This window comes from Daldinia vernicosa (assembly GCF_022497035.1).
Source record: "Daldinia vernicosa strain CBS 139.73 unplaced genomic scaffold F5Y00scaffold_10, whole genome shotgun sequence".
NCBI lineage: Eukaryota > Fungi > Ascomycota > Sordariomycetes > Xylariales > Hypoxylaceae > Daldinia > Daldinia vernicosa.
The window spans coordinates 823,747-840,130 of record NW_025953926.1 but is presented as its reverse complement, the minus strand read 5'-3'; the positions used below and the strand labels follow the sequence as shown (position 1 = coordinate 840,130).

Here is a 16,384-nt window from a genome sequence, read left to right as displayed (position 1 = left end):
TGATCCAGATCCAGGGCGACGGTTTTCCTCCCCTGGATTTTACCCTCTAGCTGAATAACGAACCGGGGCTCTGGACAAAAACATGCAAGGGATGCTGTCGTCCAATAGGCAATGGTGAAGAGGTCCGTTTCTTTTTTCGTTATCAACATATCGAAATCGGGATTGCTAATTGGCCAATGAACGACACGGTCCGGAAGATAGCTACCTATCTTTCACCCAAGCTCGAGGTGCTAACTTCGCTAAGACAAATACGCTATACGACTTTAAGAAAAAATGAGACAACTACCTACATAAGTCTAACAAGAGTTCAAAACTGCGTGGGCGGCACAGTCACTACACGGACAAGAGTATACAATTATATGGAGGTTATTCGACCGCCTTTCCCGTTGTTTCCCAAAATACTGGATAATACCGGAGACATTGGTCATCACGACTTACGTTCCAAGCATTGGCGGACCCAGGTAAACTCAACGGTCAAGCTTACCGATATATCATACTGCGACTTTCTTCGCTGTCGCCGATATAATACCAACAAAGGAATGCGTGGTATTTTCTCAACCCCTTTTGTGCTTTCAACCACAAAAAAAGACAATAACGAGCCCATATTCAGAAGCAACCAATAGATTACCCAGTAACACAATGGCAAAACGGTAAACTCTGTCACAGCTCATTGCAAACTCGCTTGGATTGGAACGATATAATGGCGATCCTAACCCAATACTTAGCCAAGACGTAGGGCTGAACCAATCGATACCTAATCGGGAGGTAACATGCGCGAAACGAACAAATAAAGACTTATACATACCTACTATTAGTACCAACCCGGCGCCACCGCGCCCGCTCATCGAGATTGATACTACCATAGTACTAGTTCCGGCTATGAATACATATCAGAAAGAGACCGAGCATTATATTGCGTAGCTGAAAACAGTCGCCGGTTACACGGCTGAAAGGAAATTATTTCTCTCAGCATATGTGGTTGTAATCGACATTTGGAGGCCGCAGGCTATGTCAGATCGGCATCGGTCCCTCGGTCTCAAGTACAAATGAGTGGTCTCTTTGATGGCCGGGTGACGCTGAGATGATAGGAACATAGCATCAGAATATGCGACGCCAGTCTTGCGGGTGCCCGACCCCATCCACTTCCCCCCTGTCCGTCAGAACTAGCGGTAGACCGTTCGTGGAATTGACTCAGCTCGCTGCCGTTAGCGAATGAAACGCGAGCGCCGGGGCTGCGAGTTTGTGGAGGAACGTGGCTAACTTAGCTTGCAGACGACGTTGGATTGCATTTCCGTTTCCGATCCTATTAAAAGGTCTTCCCGATCAAGAATTATAATTGGTTGCCGGTCGAAAATCAATTTCTTCGTAACGATGATTTCTCCTGTATGACGATATCCTATCGAGTTAAGCGTAACACTCTCTTTAACACGCTGATATTCCCTGCCAACATACCTCAGTTAAACGGCAATTCTTCAAGGTTACGGGACTGAATCTGGAAATTATCGTCATTCCACTAAGACGGGTCAATTTACGAGATTCTCCTTTTCGAATTGGTCAGCCAAGGCTTCTGGAATTCGTATCGAGTTTTCCGTCGGTGCTTCTTATGCCATTAGACAATATCTGAGTCTGCTATTTTTGACCGGCTGCTGCATCCCTACAGGTACCTACATTGGTTACCTCATATGCCATACGCAGCGTAGACTGCAGGTACGCTACAACACCGCAGAGAGGCTGGAGACCCGGTGCCCAAAAAGAGGAACAGTCGTGAAACCCACCCCGCGAGTACGAACAGAGCTGTGCTTTTTATCTGATAAGCGCGTCATAATAGCACTGCCCCATCACCTCCATCTTATCTTGTGCTTCGATCAACTTGGTAGAGATACTCTAACTTACCGTCCGGTGTAGCACAGTTGCATAAGTGTCGCCGGCATCATCCCGTCCGCCATTCGCGACATCCCGGCGCAAGATCATGCCCTGCGGGTTCCCGTAAACGTGAATCTACAATATAACAACACCGTACGATCCCGTCAGCCCACTTCGTGCAAGTGTAGGTAAGCGCGTGTCGACGTAGCCCAGTTCCGTCGAAACAGCCCTAGGACTCGGTTAGATTCCGATCGGAAAGGATTTAAGTATTACGTTGGTCGCACCGGGGCCGCGGAGAATTTCATCATTCGTCGTAGATACCGCCGCCACTCACCCTCTTCGCCCCTCGAATTATCTGGGGACGGAGAGTAAAATTAGTGTATTAGGAAATCCAACTAAGAACCGTATCGCGGAAGGCGTGGAATTAGTAAGAGGCCCCTTCATTGGCCGCTATTAATAACGCCGTCTGACTTGGGGGGCAGCCTTTACCGAGTAACCTGCCGCTGAAGATATGCACACCTTTAAGGCCCGGGAAATAGGTAGTAAGCAAGAAAAAAAGGGACGATGCCGGCCTTTCGTAAACGACCAGGGACCCGAGATCCAGGTCAATTTAGATTGCGAGTGAGATTTCTCACATGGCAGCCCTGAGGAACGTACCTACATACAAATCCCCACCTCTCCAACCGGTCGGTTCGCCTTGCCTTGTCTCACCTCGTCCAGAGCCCCGGGATCCCTTTTCTCGCCACCCGTATGTAGGTAGGTACCTACGTACGAGCCACCACCAACGTACATTAACTGCACAGCATCGGTATCTACAACCGATCTGGATATGACGACGCGGCGTGGTCACGCGGATTGGTCACGCGGATTTACGTATATATATGATATGATATGATTCCTGTTCTGCCCCGGCCGTATAGGCGACCTGGTCTCGGTAGGTGATAGGCAGACAGACGTAGTAATTTGTCTACCTATGAGACAAAGGACCTGGGAATGATATGGTAGTATGTAGTAGGAATAGGATCGCGTTCGGCACCGGGGTCCGCCGCAGCGCGATATACCGACGAACTATACAAGATAATATCAATATCGGATGTCTCGACGTTGTCGGGTATAGCCCATGTCACATAACATTTATATGAGATAGATATCGAATACCCGGACTACTACTATCCTCCATCTTCAAAATACATACCTAGGCTAAGACTCAATCCCATAAACAAGCTCATTCGCCCCCGTCGACCCCCTTTCCGTCCGGGTCCATCATTCATACATGAAAGCACTCACTTCCACTCTCCAACTCCGCAGGCCACATATCGTGACCTAGCACATATTTCCCATCATAAAGATAAAAGATACAGATAGGTAGCTAGCTGAAAAAAACAAAGTCCTTAATACCACCTCGTCCGGGTCGGTGATCCAACCGCTCCCGCCCCGTCCTATCCCGCCGTAGCATTGCATCGGGGTTTAAACTCGTCCAATGGCAGTATATAGGTTGAATCTTGGTATATGCACCTCCGCTGCATGCATATATCATAATACATGAAGATAAAATGCATGTATATAGATAGAGAGGGAGGGGGGAGGGAGAAATGTAGTATTCCCATCGCTAAACGTGGAGAGTTGCAAAAATACTACCTACCTACCTACATACCTAACAATGATCGTCATTCATCCGGTCCCATTCCAGGCCTCCTTCAGCACCCATATAGCAGCAGCCGTAGGACGTTTGTGTGATATCATTTGACATCTACTCCAACACACATCGTCTCTTTTCCCTCTCTGGCCAATTTGCCTTGGGTAATTTTAGTCGAATACGAGAGTCAACATCTTGCTTGTTCATAAAAGTTCGTTTCGTTCGTTTTCATGTCCTACATACGATCCCCAATGCCCAGCTCTCCGAGCGCCCTATTCGCCCGAGAAAGGCACAGCTATTCCTTGGTAATCATATCATACATTGTATCGTAACCCGCCAGCCAGCCAGTTATCAATCCATCCAGCTGTCTGCCCTACGCCACGCCAAGTTCCCCCATGCCCGCACCTAGCTAAGGCATTCCTTCCTCGATAACGCAATGTGATCCGCCGGCTCTGAACGGCCCCCTGCATGCACGGAGACATGACATCGCGACGGCCCCCAACCGCGAATCCGACGATCGTCCAGCGACTCACCCGTCGAGACGTGAATCCTTCGACGTGATGGGCGGACTATAATCCAACTAATACGTCGTGCCTGACAGCCACGTCAGGCAGCTCACCACCAGTCGCCCTGGTCGTGCATAGCCTGAACGACCCTAAGGAAACCGGCAATGTTGCCTCCAGCGACCAAGCTAGGCAGCTCGCCCTCCTTAGTCTCGACATACTTGTTGGCATTCTCGATGCTCTGGTCGAAGATACCCTTCATGATCTGGGCAAGGCGCTCGTCGACACGCTCCTGCGTCCAGCTGAAACGGCTGCTGTTCTGCGCCATCTCAAGACCGGAAACCGCCACACCGCCGGCGTTGGACGCCTTACCCGGCGCATACCAGATGGCGTCGTTGCCCTTCTCTTTTCTAACGGCCTCGAACACGTCGATCGCATCCTGCGTGCAACCCATGTTGGACCCTTCGGCGACGAACTGCGCACCGTTCTTAACTAGCGTCTCGGCCTCCTCCTTGTTAACTTCGTTCTGCGTCGCGCACGGAAGCGCGATGTCCACCTTGCCGACGTGCACCCAGGGGCGCGCGCCCTCGATGTACTTGAATTGCGACTTGCCGCTGAACTCGGTGATAGGTTTGCGCTCGAGCTTGATGTTGGCGATTTCGTTGATGTGCTCAGGGGTAAAGTGCGCGTCGCCCTCGGCAATCAGGGAGCCCTTCGAGTCGGACAGAGACACGACCGTAGCGCCAAGTTCGATGCACTTCAGAGCAGCGTATTGTGCAACGTTTCCGGATCCAGAGATAGCAACGCGCTTCCCCTTGAAGCTGCCCTTGCCGGCGTACTTGAGCATGTGCTCGACGTAGTAGACGAGACCGTAACCGGTAGCCTCTGTTCAAAAATTGTTAGCTTCGTATGTTCTTCTGAGCAGCTCGACGGCGGTGTCGGCGCTTACCTGGTCGGATCAAGCTACCACCCCAAGAGAGACCCTTGCCGGTGAGAACACCTTCCCACTTGTTCCTCTCCTTGCGGTACGTGCCGAACATGTATCCAACCTCTCGGCCGCCGACGCCGATATCACCAGCGGGGACGTCAGTCTCGGCGCCGATGTGCTGGCAAAGCCTTCGCATGAAGGCCTCGCAGAATCTTCGGATCTCATTGTCACTCTTGCCCTTGGGGTCGAAGTCTGCACCTCCTTTTCCACCACCCATGCTCACTAAGACGGGCCATCGTTAGCAATGCTCAATTCTTCTCTATCGCGAGCGCAAACTTACATCCTGTCAAGGCATTCTTGAAGATCTGCTCGAAGCCGAGGAACTTCAGACTATTAGGCACTCATGTTAGTAGGACTGGTTCGGTTGAAATTGACTATTGCCGTTTTAGGTAAGAGGTCTTCTTACATGGACAAGTTGACGGTAGGGTGGAATCGCAGGCCACCCTTGTACGGGCCAAGAGCCGAGTTGAACTGGACGCGGTACCCGCGGTTCACTTGCAGGTTACCCTTGTCATCTTCCCAGACGACTCTGAATTGGATGACACGCTCCGGGATAGAAACGACCTTCAACGCGGTCCTGTACTCGGGATGCTGCTGGAACAGCGAGCTCTCCTCGAGGGTAGCCACAAGCTCTGTCTCTCGTGTTAGTCCAGGTCGGCATCTACCAGCCGTGTTATTTTTGGTTCTTTACCTTTGTAGGCCTGCTCGAATTCGGGCTCGGCGGGAAGGTGAGACATGGTTACGACGTCGGACTTAAGTCTGGGTATAATTGTTTTTATGAGAGGGGGGTATCAGCAAAATTGGGTATCTTAAACTGTGTCTGGCACGACGCTAATATAAACGAATAGGAAATATGCCTCCCGTGAACGAGTCGTCAGAAGTGCGAACTTTATTTTTCTACTTTGGAAGAGTCAAGAAAATATCAGAATTGAGGGAAGGGGAGGCATTATATGGACCTCCCGCTCGAGCAAGGCAAGACGGAAAAACACCGTCATCGGTGCTCCTCTAGACTAAACGATTAAGTGGTGAACATGCCGATCAAGGGTTTGACTAGACGTTGCCATTGTATAAAGGTGGCCCTCGATACCTGAGACACGCCAGGCAACCCGAGCCTTGACCTGGATGACCACAATCTTTCGCTAATGGGAGAAGGTAAAATTGTATGTAGCCTCGCCTGTCCGGGGAGAAAGGTGTGGGGGGCCTAGGCCACAAAGAACGATTCCGGCTGATTTTTTTCTTTTTACCTTGATATTATTCTGGCCTTGCCCCTGTCTGACTGAGGCAATTGTTGGCCCGTTGGATGAGATCAAGATATATGCCTCAATCTAGTCAACGCAGATCCATATCCTGGAGATTATACCCAACCTCTAAGTTCAGAGCGTTGTCGGCGAGGACCAAGGACCGCTCGCTGATGTTCGTACTATGCACGGTACAATAGACCAACTTCCGGAAGCCGAGCGGTCATCTTCACCAGAAACTGCTGGGTTAGCTACATAATAATGACGGGGCTATATTTTTCGATGCCCGCACAAATTTTCGTTAGCGAAAAAAAAGAAACCACCGTAAAACACCGTAGCACGTGCTCTTTGAAGTCAAGATGCGCATGCGAGCAGCAGAGCGGTGACGGAGTTCGTGGCGGCTACTCCGAAGCCATGTGGTTCCTCTGTGGGGGAAATGTGTGAACTATGAGCTGAATCGTAAGCCTGGGAGAGAATCAACCAACCATAGAGTCAGGTTCCGTTGCCCTACGGTAGGCTACGGTAGGCTACGGCAGGGTAGGGATCAAACCCAGAGAAGCGAAGAAGTTTAAGCTTCGCCACAGATGTGCGGCATCTTATCAAAGGACGATGATTCGTCAGTTGAGTTTGCGACGACAACAATATTCACGTCAATTTAAATGTTCGCTGACAGATTCGATAGGTAGATCTCCACGGTTGAAATCTGTCGAACATGGAATCCCCCAGCCGCCGTTCGCGGAACGACCCTGCCAAGGGCTTGGGACGACTAGGAATGAGAGCGGACCCTGCAAGACATGCATCTCGCGGAAATTTCGATCCAGTAGCATCTCTCCAATGCATATATGTTGCGTAATAGCTACCAAAGTTGCGCCGACTAGCGTCAAAAAGCTATTTGGCCGAGATGTCCCACGACCGGAGTAATTCGGATCAGGCTCTGTCTAATTTCATATTGAACATGGCTACGAAAACTAACCGCGAGCGAAGCTCATACGACTTTTAAGCTACGAGCATACGGATCCGTATCTCTTGGCAGCCAAGGAGTCGAGTGTTTGAGTCGAGCGTTTGTTCGAGATGACCTTGAGAAGAACCCCTCACTTTCGACACCGGTATTTGTGCTAGTTAACTAGGCTAGTTTGTTAGACCATGCCTTCAAAAAGCCCGAGGATTGAAACGTTACTAGTATAAACATTACTCGCACGCTAGCATATACCAAGACTGATATAAACCTCCACGGCAGGAACCTGTGGTTTTTTTTATTCCTCGGGTAGCTCTTCTCAGTCAACTTGCCTATTCTGTGAATTATTGCAGTGATGGTTGTTAGAGCTGTGCTGACAATTCTCGCGGCATCATCTTACAAGGTGGCGTGCTACTACGTGTACGACGTGATACCCCCCGCGATCCCAGAGAGCGTGATGATGTTGTCGATGAGATTGGTAATTCGAGGATGAGAGAAATGTTGTATTGGGGAAAGTTTCGGACGGGACTCGTTGACTCCGATCTGAGGAATTCCCGCTGCACAATGCTCATCGCACTTTCCCTAAGGTAGCTGAAAGGTAGCTGCCATCTACATGATGTGTGGTTATGATGTAAGCCACTCTACTGATTATAGTTTCTAATTTATTTTTGACTATGGAGTAACTTTCGAACCTTGATCAATCGATATGGCTTCAAAACCAGCATTGCTTTTATTCAAGTTGCGCCAAACTCCAAAGGAGTCTTAATATTAACAAGTGTGTCATTTTCGAGTATTCTTTATGGCATTGATTATATGGCATCAAAGCCGAGGACTTGAAAAATAACTAGTAGTAATTAATAGTTTAATTAACACTCACCCGTGTAAAGTTGTCAGTACATAAGAACCAGCAATAAACTTGATAGGACCTAATACCTTCCAGGACCAACATCGAAACCATACCAGCAAAGGAAAAAAAAAGTATCTAAAACCACCGCTTCAAAGTAACCATATCATCCCGCTATACCCAATAAACCGCCAGCTTCGCTTCGCCAGCAACGTACCACGCCCTCGGGGCTTCTCTCACTCATTCACTCGCTCACTCACCACCCTTACCACTACCACTACCACTACCACCACCTTTACCATTACCACTACCACCACCACTACCACCACCTTTACTACCACCACCACCACCACCTTTACCATTACCCTTCTCCCTATCCTTATCCTCACCATCCCCATCCCCATCCACAGGATCCATCAAAGTAAGCCTCAGCCCCTCAAACGCATTATGAAATTCACGAGTATACGGCGACATTTCCCCCATCCGGTTAAGCTGCTGGACAAGTTTATGCCTCTGGGCGATAGTCATCATACAAGTTTTTCGCAGCATATTACTGTAGCATTGGGAGTTAGGTTAGTTACCTATACGAGATCTGCACTCACGAATAAAAAGATAGGGGGAGGACTTGCGCTGCACTTATAGCACTTGCGACACGCTTTTCCCTCTGGACGTCCATTTCTGCTCGGATTCTTTCCCTCTGCTCGTTCTGGTAGTGGGCTGCGAGGTTGAGGGCGGTGAGGAGACACACCTGGTAAGATATACGCGTTAGGACTGTGCGGTGGTGATTTTTATTGTGTTTACATTACTTGCCCCGGTGATGAGCACCTTCTCGCTTGTCTTGATCACCATTTTGGTCTGCGTGGGCTACTTGGAATCGAAGTAACAAGTATGTGTAGTCTCGAGGTTGTAGCAAGAATGCTTCAAAGGATATTCGTAAAAGAATGGGATGGCAAGAATATTAGTAGAGGCGTGCTATTCCCGTCAAATTCGAAGTACTGATTTTGTCCTGAATGATGGATTGACTATATCGTATATATTGGCGAAAAGGAAGCAATAAATTAGAAACAGGATCATGGGGATACTAGTAGACTAAGAGTATTTGGCATCTGGCTATCTGTTCTATGTAGAAGGAACACACCTCAACTCAGGGGAAGTCGGATCCTCTCGGCCAGACATCTGGGTAAGGACATGGTAGTCTAATAACAAAATGTTATTGCCATGATCAAACATTGCCAAAGCCCCTGTAAATGGCACAACTTTACTATAATTGCAACGTTAATAGGTATATGGTATCTTCTCCCGTGGCGCTCGAGTCTGCGAAGCACTATTATATATCACTTTGCCATCCATAAATATAAAACCGTCGACCCGGACTCCATACAATCGTACAACCTTGACATAACGCCGACTTCTCCCGGGCTCGTGGATGCCTTTGACTCTAATATCTTATCGTTACCATATAGCAGATTGGTCAAAATCGAACCGCTTCAACTCCTTGCTCCCGTCTTCCACGTCCTTCTTCGCCTTCATGCGCATGTAGAAGATGGGACAGTCCTTGCTACTGCAGATGACCTCGCCATGCATACTACCCTGGCACCGCTGGCATTGTGTCCACAGCCGTCCAAATCGGACTTCTAGATCGGATACCTTGTCCAGTGTCTTCTTGTATAATTCACCCACGCGTGGCGCACAATCTTTGCAGACAGCACCACCACTTTCCTCTTTGCTCACGAGTGGCTTCTTGCAACCCATACATGTCATGGTCTTCTTTGCAAACTTCATGAGACCGCCCACTGTTGGCGCCGCTACTGATACGGAACGGGTATGATCACCAGTGAGGAGCGACTTCGACTTCGTTTCTCCAAGGATAGGGTCGAAGATACGGCCGAGCGGCTTGGCTAACTGGTTGTCGAGGTAATATCTCGTATCGATAGGCACGTTATTCTCTAGAACGAAGATCGGATCTTCCGACTTCTCGAAATTTCTCGCTCCGCTTGCACCTTTCACCATAACGTATGCTACTCGGTCACCTAACCCGGGCGCGGAACCAGCATCTCGCTTCTTCATACGCTGTGCAAGTTCGACGTGGGCTTGCTTCGCATCATAGCTTTCTTTGGTGAGAGCTTTCGTAATCACAAGCTTAGACATATCTACCTTGTTCTGAAGCAGATCCGAGATTGTATCCTTGACGTAGCTGTGAAATCGGTCAGTATGTTAATGTTTATAAACTAAGGAAGTAGACGTACTCTTGGGCCCCCTGGACATCCCGGTCGATCAGGATCATCCTCAGAACCTTCTCAATAACGGTCTGTACTAGCAGACAGTTATCTCTCCTGACGGTCTCGATACCTTTGGTATCCATCTTGTCGAACTTATCGGGTCTCGTCCAGAAGAGACCCGCATATCGCTTCTTGTTGATTAGCAAGTACGGAAAGTAGACTTTTTCAAACTCTAGCTTGATGGGCTTCACGAATTTTGATGATACATAATTCGCCGCCTCCTCGCCGAGCTTCATCGCTTCGGCTAGGTCCTTCGTCCCGAATTTAACCATGACGGAATCCGTGTCACCATAGATGACTTGGGCGTCGTGGGTATATCCGTTTGCGATATTGTACTTCTTCTCTACTTCAGCCTTGGTTTTCTCAATCATCTGTCGACCGAAACTTGTGGTACTACTGGCGATCTCGAGACAAGGGAGCTTGCCAGTTGTAGCACCTGTAAGACCGTAAACACTGTTGGCGCTGACTTTCAACGCGAGCTGACGACCGTTCAAGACGGCCTTCTTGAAAGGGTCGGTCTCGACAGCTAATTCTCTTTTAGCCTGCTTTCTTGCCGAGAGCAGTTCCTCGAGAATCTGGGCAAGAAGACCCTTTCGCTGCTTAACTGTGACGAACATATCACCATTAGGCGTAACAATATAGTCCTCGTCTTTTTTGAGGTTGAACTTCTCTACCGCCTTCTTGTTTACAAGAGTTGTGTAGCAAAGATTGTGCGCTTGCATGATACTGGGATATAGCGACGCAAAATCGAGAGTTGCGATAGGCACGTCATAGTAACCTCGAGTAGGCTCGATAACTGTAGCGCCTTCGTACTGGTCATCGGAGCTTTCTGATTTCATATTTGGAATCACGAGCTTTTGCTCAAGGGCCTTCCGGAATAGCTGGCTCATGAACTTGACCTGTTGTCCACGCGAAAGAAGGAAGTTGAACGGAACACCTGTGACCCTAGCCATTTCTGTGTAATTCGCAAGACAGGAGAGTTTGTCCATTAACCGCTGAGGTAGGTAGGCGTCCTTCAAGCAATACAGCGCCAGACGACGTCTAGACTCCGGTGTACCGTTAAATAATTCGGTAATCATCGTGTAGTGGACATCTTCTTTTTGTTCTCCTAGGAAGTGAGAACACACTGAATTGAGGGTATAACTTCTGAGATGATGATCTCTCTGAATCAATTGCAGGAGGTCAAGCTGTAGTCGACCATTCGTGTTCGTGGTCTTCGTATCCCGATTTCCCATTTGCTTACTCGAGAAATTCGTTTTTTTGGAGAAGGTTTTTACACTAGGCAGACGAGTCCAGTAATCGAAACCCTGGATCTTGAGGTGATCGGCACGATCAAGTAGATATGGGAAATCGAAGTTGGCAATGTTGTAACCAGTAATCAAGTCAGGGTCTACTTTGTCGAGAAATCGCTTCCAAGCCATAAGCATATCTGATTCCCTCTCGAAATCTAGGATCTGGGTTGCTACTATCGGGCTCGTCCGATCTAAGCAGAATACGTTCCGAACAAAGGGCTTGCTCTCTCCGTAGCGAGTTACGACGTTCGCAATTTGGATTACCGGGTCTTGGTTCGCTTCTGGGAAGATGCCTTTTCGCCCGGCGCATTCGATATCGAAGGACAGAATCCGCAGAGGTGCCATCTTAGACCACTCTCCTTTCGGTTCGTGGGAAATTAGGTCTCGGTAGCTAATCTCGGCTTCGATCTGACAGCTTGATTGCCGCTGGCCCTCTGGTATTAAACGGTATGACTTAGCGGGTGCTTCTACCCATGACATGCCAGGAATCTACAACGATCAGTATGCCTCCTTTGTATAGTTATCATAAATCGCGTACCTTGCAGTCAACCATAAATCGTAAAACGTATTGTAGATTGTCAAACGTCATTATTCCTCCTTCAACTCCCTTCCACATTCCCCTCCAATTTGCCTCATTTTTCTCGAAGGCCGAACGCACTCTCGGGATATGCTTTGGGTCTGTAACGGTGATTTTGATATATGGACTTTGCGTGTTGCCTTGGAAGCCGTATATATTCTCTCGTAGGACAATTTGGCAAGAATATATGACAGGTTGAAGTTGGGATAGCTGACTCTCAAGGTAGGCTTTAAATGGTTCGCAGTCCTGGGGCGTGAAGGAGACGGGAGCAGCGACGTAGAGGTAGTGCTTGAAGTCTGTGACGTGCATCATCACGGAGTGGCCATTTTCGGTGACACCGAAGAGCTTGACAGTAGTCTTTCCGCCATGTAGAGTACCTTCTTCGGCTTCAATCTGTTGGAAGGTGAGGTTGTCCCGAGCGGGGTCGAAGTTCACAACGGGAGGGCGTTCCCATGCTTGGTCCTTTTCTGAATTGGACTGCTTGAGCTCTGAAATATCTTGGCTTAGCTTCTCGAGAACTTCTGACTCGAATGCGCTTTTCGGCTGAGTTGATGTTAATTTTGAGCCGGGGCCCTGCTGAAAACTGTTGAGGCGCGACGCCGGGGCGGATGAGAGCGGCTCGAGACGGGGCTTCTTTGCGTTAGGGTTCGATTGGAAATTTCGACGACTTGAAGCATCCCCATGGGCGCGCTTCTGAGGTAGGAATTTAGTAGCCATGGCTATGTCTTTCGAGGACGGACTCGATGGGAAATAGAGAGATGGCAATTAGAACATTAGAACTACTACCTAAAGAACCACTGATGATGATGATGGTATATGGAGGTAGTGTAGCAAAGCACGAGTCACCCATTAAGTGGTTTAAGTGGTTTTTAGAAAAGCGCGTCGCGTTCAGAAGATAGCAGGGGTCTTTGGCGGGGCGCACGCGTTAAACCGTCACGTCACTAGAGTACAGCTCCGCTTATCATGCTTATCATGGGGCATTTGATTGGCTAGCGGTGCATCGGTTCATATGCGCGTATGCGTACCTTCTTTGATGCGATTCTTTGATGCGACTATCTTAGGTTTAGCTGAAGACGGCATAGAATGTTTGTTTATTATTTACTATATTACTGGTATATAACCACAACTCTTCAAATACCTACCTAGGTAGTTATGATATTAAGCAGTGTTAAGGGGCATAGCATGACATCGTTAAATTTTCTTTTCCCTATGCAGTATATGGAACCCGTCGAAAGCGACAGTTTTGACCGAATAACCACGCAGTAAAATTCGTATAGTTCAAATACGTGAGGGTAAGGCAACACAGTATTTCATTAAGTCAAGTATGACTGTCTATATAGTTAAGTGGTCTCTAGTGTATACTTTTCACGGTATGAAGATCTAAGCTGGTGAGATCTATAGCTCCCGTCCACTGGCCTTCTCAGCAACATCCTCGTCTTCCTTTTTCTCTTCGACCACCTTTCCGGTAGGGGTCCACTCCAGCGCCTTCAGTCTCTCCGAAAGGATGGGGTGGGAGAAATGGTAGCTCGCATACAGCGAGTCTGCATCCATCGTGCTAAGATTCTGGATCTGCAGCTTGATGAGAGACGAAGCTAGCTCAGCCTGGTAACCCAGATTGCGAGCGAAGGCATCAGCCTGGAATTCGAATCGTCGGCTCATGATGTTCATCAATAGCTTAATTACGAGGTCCATCGGTGCCAATGCGTCAGAGAATAGGATAAATCCGATAATAATAGGGTGCTCATTGATGAAACCGAAGTCGGCATACAAGGAGTTGTTATTGACGAATACCGAGAACAAGCTGAAGATGTAGAACACGTTAATCTATCGATTGTCAGTATACCTTTTATATCCGAATTGGGTATTTTGAACAAACCTGAGAGATACCGAATAGCCTAGTAGTGTGACCAAGGCTCCAGTGGCCAAGCTCGTGCGCTAGAACGGCAACGACCTCCTCCGGGCTGCTTTTCTCGATCAATGTGTCATAGATGACGATGTGCTTCTTCCACGGAAGTCCGAAAAAATAAGCATTGCTGTGCGCGCTGCGCTTGCTACCATCGATGACGAACAACTCATGGAGAGGGAAATTCAACTTCTTAGCCAATGCCTCAGTCTCGGTCTTCAATTTGCCTTCCTCAAGAGGGGACAATTTGTTGAACAGGGGTAGGATGAAGATTGGGTAGACCGTGATCATGAAAACCTGAAGAACAGCAGTGAAGAGCCAAAGATACGTGACAAACTGGGTACCCGTCTTCTTTACGATGGCGAGGAATCCGGCAAGAACAGGAGGCGCGATGACGAAAGCGAGCAAGTTTGACTTGATCATATCCGTGATAAACAGTTTGGGCGTCTGCTTATTGAAACCGAACTTTTCTTCCAAGACGAACGTATGGTAGATGTTGGCAGGGAGGGACAGGACTTGCTGGATCAGGATGAAAGTGAGGACGAAGACAATTGAGTGCGATATCTCGCCGCTAAACCGAGCGGGAGCGAAGCGAAGGAGGCCGCCAGTCCATGTCCACAGTTTGGGGAGAACATCGAAGTGAATGAATGCAATATTCTGGATTTGACCCCAGAGACCTCTTACGAAACCAAACTTTGCTTTAGCGCGACCATATTCCTGACTTTTATCGTAGACATCCTGAGCAACTTCTTTCTCGAGAACCTTGGGGGGCTTTGTCTTCTGTAAGACTCTGTACTGGCGCAGTGACAAGAATTCTTCGAAGAGATACTGGGCGACAGAAAACCCGATGATGAGCTTCTTCCACGGGAAGAGGGGTCGGTCTAAGAACCGAGCTAGACGCTAATTATACAATGTTAGGAATTTTCTAGTCGTAAAAAGGGTTTATAGGGCATACCTGAAGGATATCCATCACGCCGAGATCAGAATGTTTGGTGATGATGGGAGCATTAAGTCTTTGGTTGGCTGAAGGAAAGACCTATAATTAAGCTCGTAAGCAGTCATCGAGAAACCGTGTCAGGTCAGACGTCAATGTGGCTGGTATATGTGGTACGGGGGTACAAGGTATGGCACAGCGTCTGCACCGCCTCATGGACAAGTCTACTAGAGGTACCTGGCAGCCTGGCCAAACTTCAATTTTCAACACAATCACATTTACTACCTATTCGCCCATATCACGGGACCAAAAGGTCAGTAAGGAAGAAGATGATGTTCTGGGGAACCAGAACATCAATAGGCTGCGAGGCCTGAATATATACACATGTAAGGTGATGCCTGACTCAGGTACTGAGTCATGTAGGTGACTGGCGAAGCCAGGTAACTACGTGACTCCTGACCGTGACAGCCCAGGACGTATTTGTAAGAAATACAATTCTTCAATTTACTAATTAAATAGGTATCTCATGTAGGTATGCGCGTAAAACAAGACTTAACGGTCGATAAATCATTAACTCATAGATGGGAAACCTTATGCTTCCTTCTATTCTTTTCAATGCTTTGGTAAATGGCACTTTTCGACTTCCTGATCGCTCCTATACCAGACCGGAGTAGGCCGCTAGCATTGCGAACGGCTACTAATAATTCGCCCTACCTCATATTTGCCTTAACCCTCTCTAACAGTTGTTCTCGAGTATCTCCTTTCTGGGGATGAAGGTTGCGCTAGACGTAGTTAGCTAACAGAGTAGGTTAAATAGAACATGGGAATATTCTTACAGCCGCAAGCCATCTTCTGAGTTCCTCCCGTGTCCAAGTCTCGGGGTCTCCCTTCGGATCATCCTGAGACGGGAAGATACTCCCACCGGCAAACGACCAAGCGAGAGCGGCCGTAACGAGCCCGGAGAAGGCTTTGATATAAGCACTCATCAGTATGGCGAAGATGCAACGATTTATATATACTCAGCAGATGTACCTAGTACGGCGTTCTGCTCGCGTTGAGTTAGTTATAATATCTTTAGCTACCAATGAAAGACTGATAGACGATGATGTTGAGGGTTGTGCACCTTGGATCTCATGGCATTATCAAGGAGAGTAGGCATGGTTGATTGGTAAGTAAGACGGAACTTATATACGTAAAACGAATAAGTAGAGGGCTGTATTATGAATCACCGATATCTAAATTCGGTGATTAGGCAACTCTGTCCAGTTCAAATCACCTTTTGTAGAAGGACCAATCCCCTGTATCTACCTAATGGAATGGATGAGTCTTCGACTTGTGATAGTGGAAGCTAACGCCACGTCATCAGCCACGT

General features: G+C 48.2%; 5 protein-coding genes across 5 annotated transcripts; 1 reads left to right on the top strand and 4 right to left on the bottom strand.

Moving 5' to 3' along the window:
• Positions 1-4,114: 4,114 nt before the first annotated feature.
• On the bottom strand, positions 4,115-5,727 carry F5Y00DRAFT_259629 (NADP-specific glutamate dehydrogenase; the record flags this gene model as incomplete). The annotated part of the gene is made up of 5 exons (XM_048010909.1): positions 4,115-4,887; positions 4,952-5,212; positions 5,271-5,320; positions 5,397-5,622; positions 5,682-5,727. 5 exons carry the CDS (start codon positions 5,725-5,727, stop codon positions 4,115-4,117), a joined length of 1,356 nt encoding a protein of 451 aa, XP_047867556.1.
• A 1,746-nt stretch (positions 5,728-7,473) lies between these two features.
• Positions 7,474-8,792, top strand: F5Y00DRAFT_13876 (uncharacterized protein). Its single transcript, XM_048004329.1, has 2 exons — positions 7,474-7,814; positions 8,124-8,792. Exons 1-2 carry the CDS (start codon positions 7,797-7,799, stop codon positions 8,667-8,669), a joined length of 564 nt encoding a protein of 187 aa, XP_047867555.1. The 5' UTR covers positions 7,474-7,796; the 3' UTR covers positions 8,670-8,792.
• Positions 8,793-9,170: 378 nt separating this feature from the next.
• F5Y00DRAFT_13856 (DNA polymerase family B-domain-containing protein) lies at positions 9,171-13,055 on the bottom strand. Its single transcript, XM_048004327.1, has 3 exons — positions 12,137-13,055; positions 10,274-12,087; positions 9,171-10,221 (listed from the first exon to the last, which is right to left on the bottom strand). The coding sequence occupies exons 1-3, from the start codon at positions 12,890-12,892 to the stop codon at positions 9,480-9,482; spliced, it is 3,312 nt and encodes a 1,103-aa protein (XP_047867554.1). The 5' UTR covers positions 12,893-13,055; the 3' UTR covers positions 9,171-9,479.
• Positions 13,056-13,251: 196 nt separating this feature from the next.
• On the bottom strand, positions 13,252-15,480 carry F5Y00DRAFT_230273 (peptidase family M48-domain-containing protein). Its single transcript, XM_048006890.1, has 3 exons — positions 15,034-15,480; positions 14,052-14,978; positions 13,252-13,999 (listed from the first exon to the last, which is right to left on the bottom strand). Exons 1-3 carry the CDS (start codon positions 15,046-15,048, stop codon positions 13,571-13,573), a joined length of 1,371 nt encoding a protein of 456 aa, XP_047867553.1. The 5' UTR covers positions 15,049-15,480; the 3' UTR covers positions 13,252-13,570.
• An 11-nt stretch (positions 15,481-15,491) lies between these two features.
• F5Y00DRAFT_230272 (uncharacterized protein) lies at positions 15,492-16,365 on the bottom strand. The gene is made up of 4 exons (XM_048006889.1): positions 16,136-16,365; positions 16,045-16,057; positions 15,849-15,979; positions 15,492-15,794 (listed from the first exon to the last, which is right to left on the bottom strand). The coding sequence occupies exons 1-4, from the start codon at positions 16,169-16,171 to the stop codon at positions 15,723-15,725; spliced, it is 252 nt and encodes an 83-aa protein (XP_047867552.1). The 5' UTR covers positions 16,172-16,365; the 3' UTR covers positions 15,492-15,722.
• Positions 16,366-16,384: the final 19 nt, after the last annotated feature.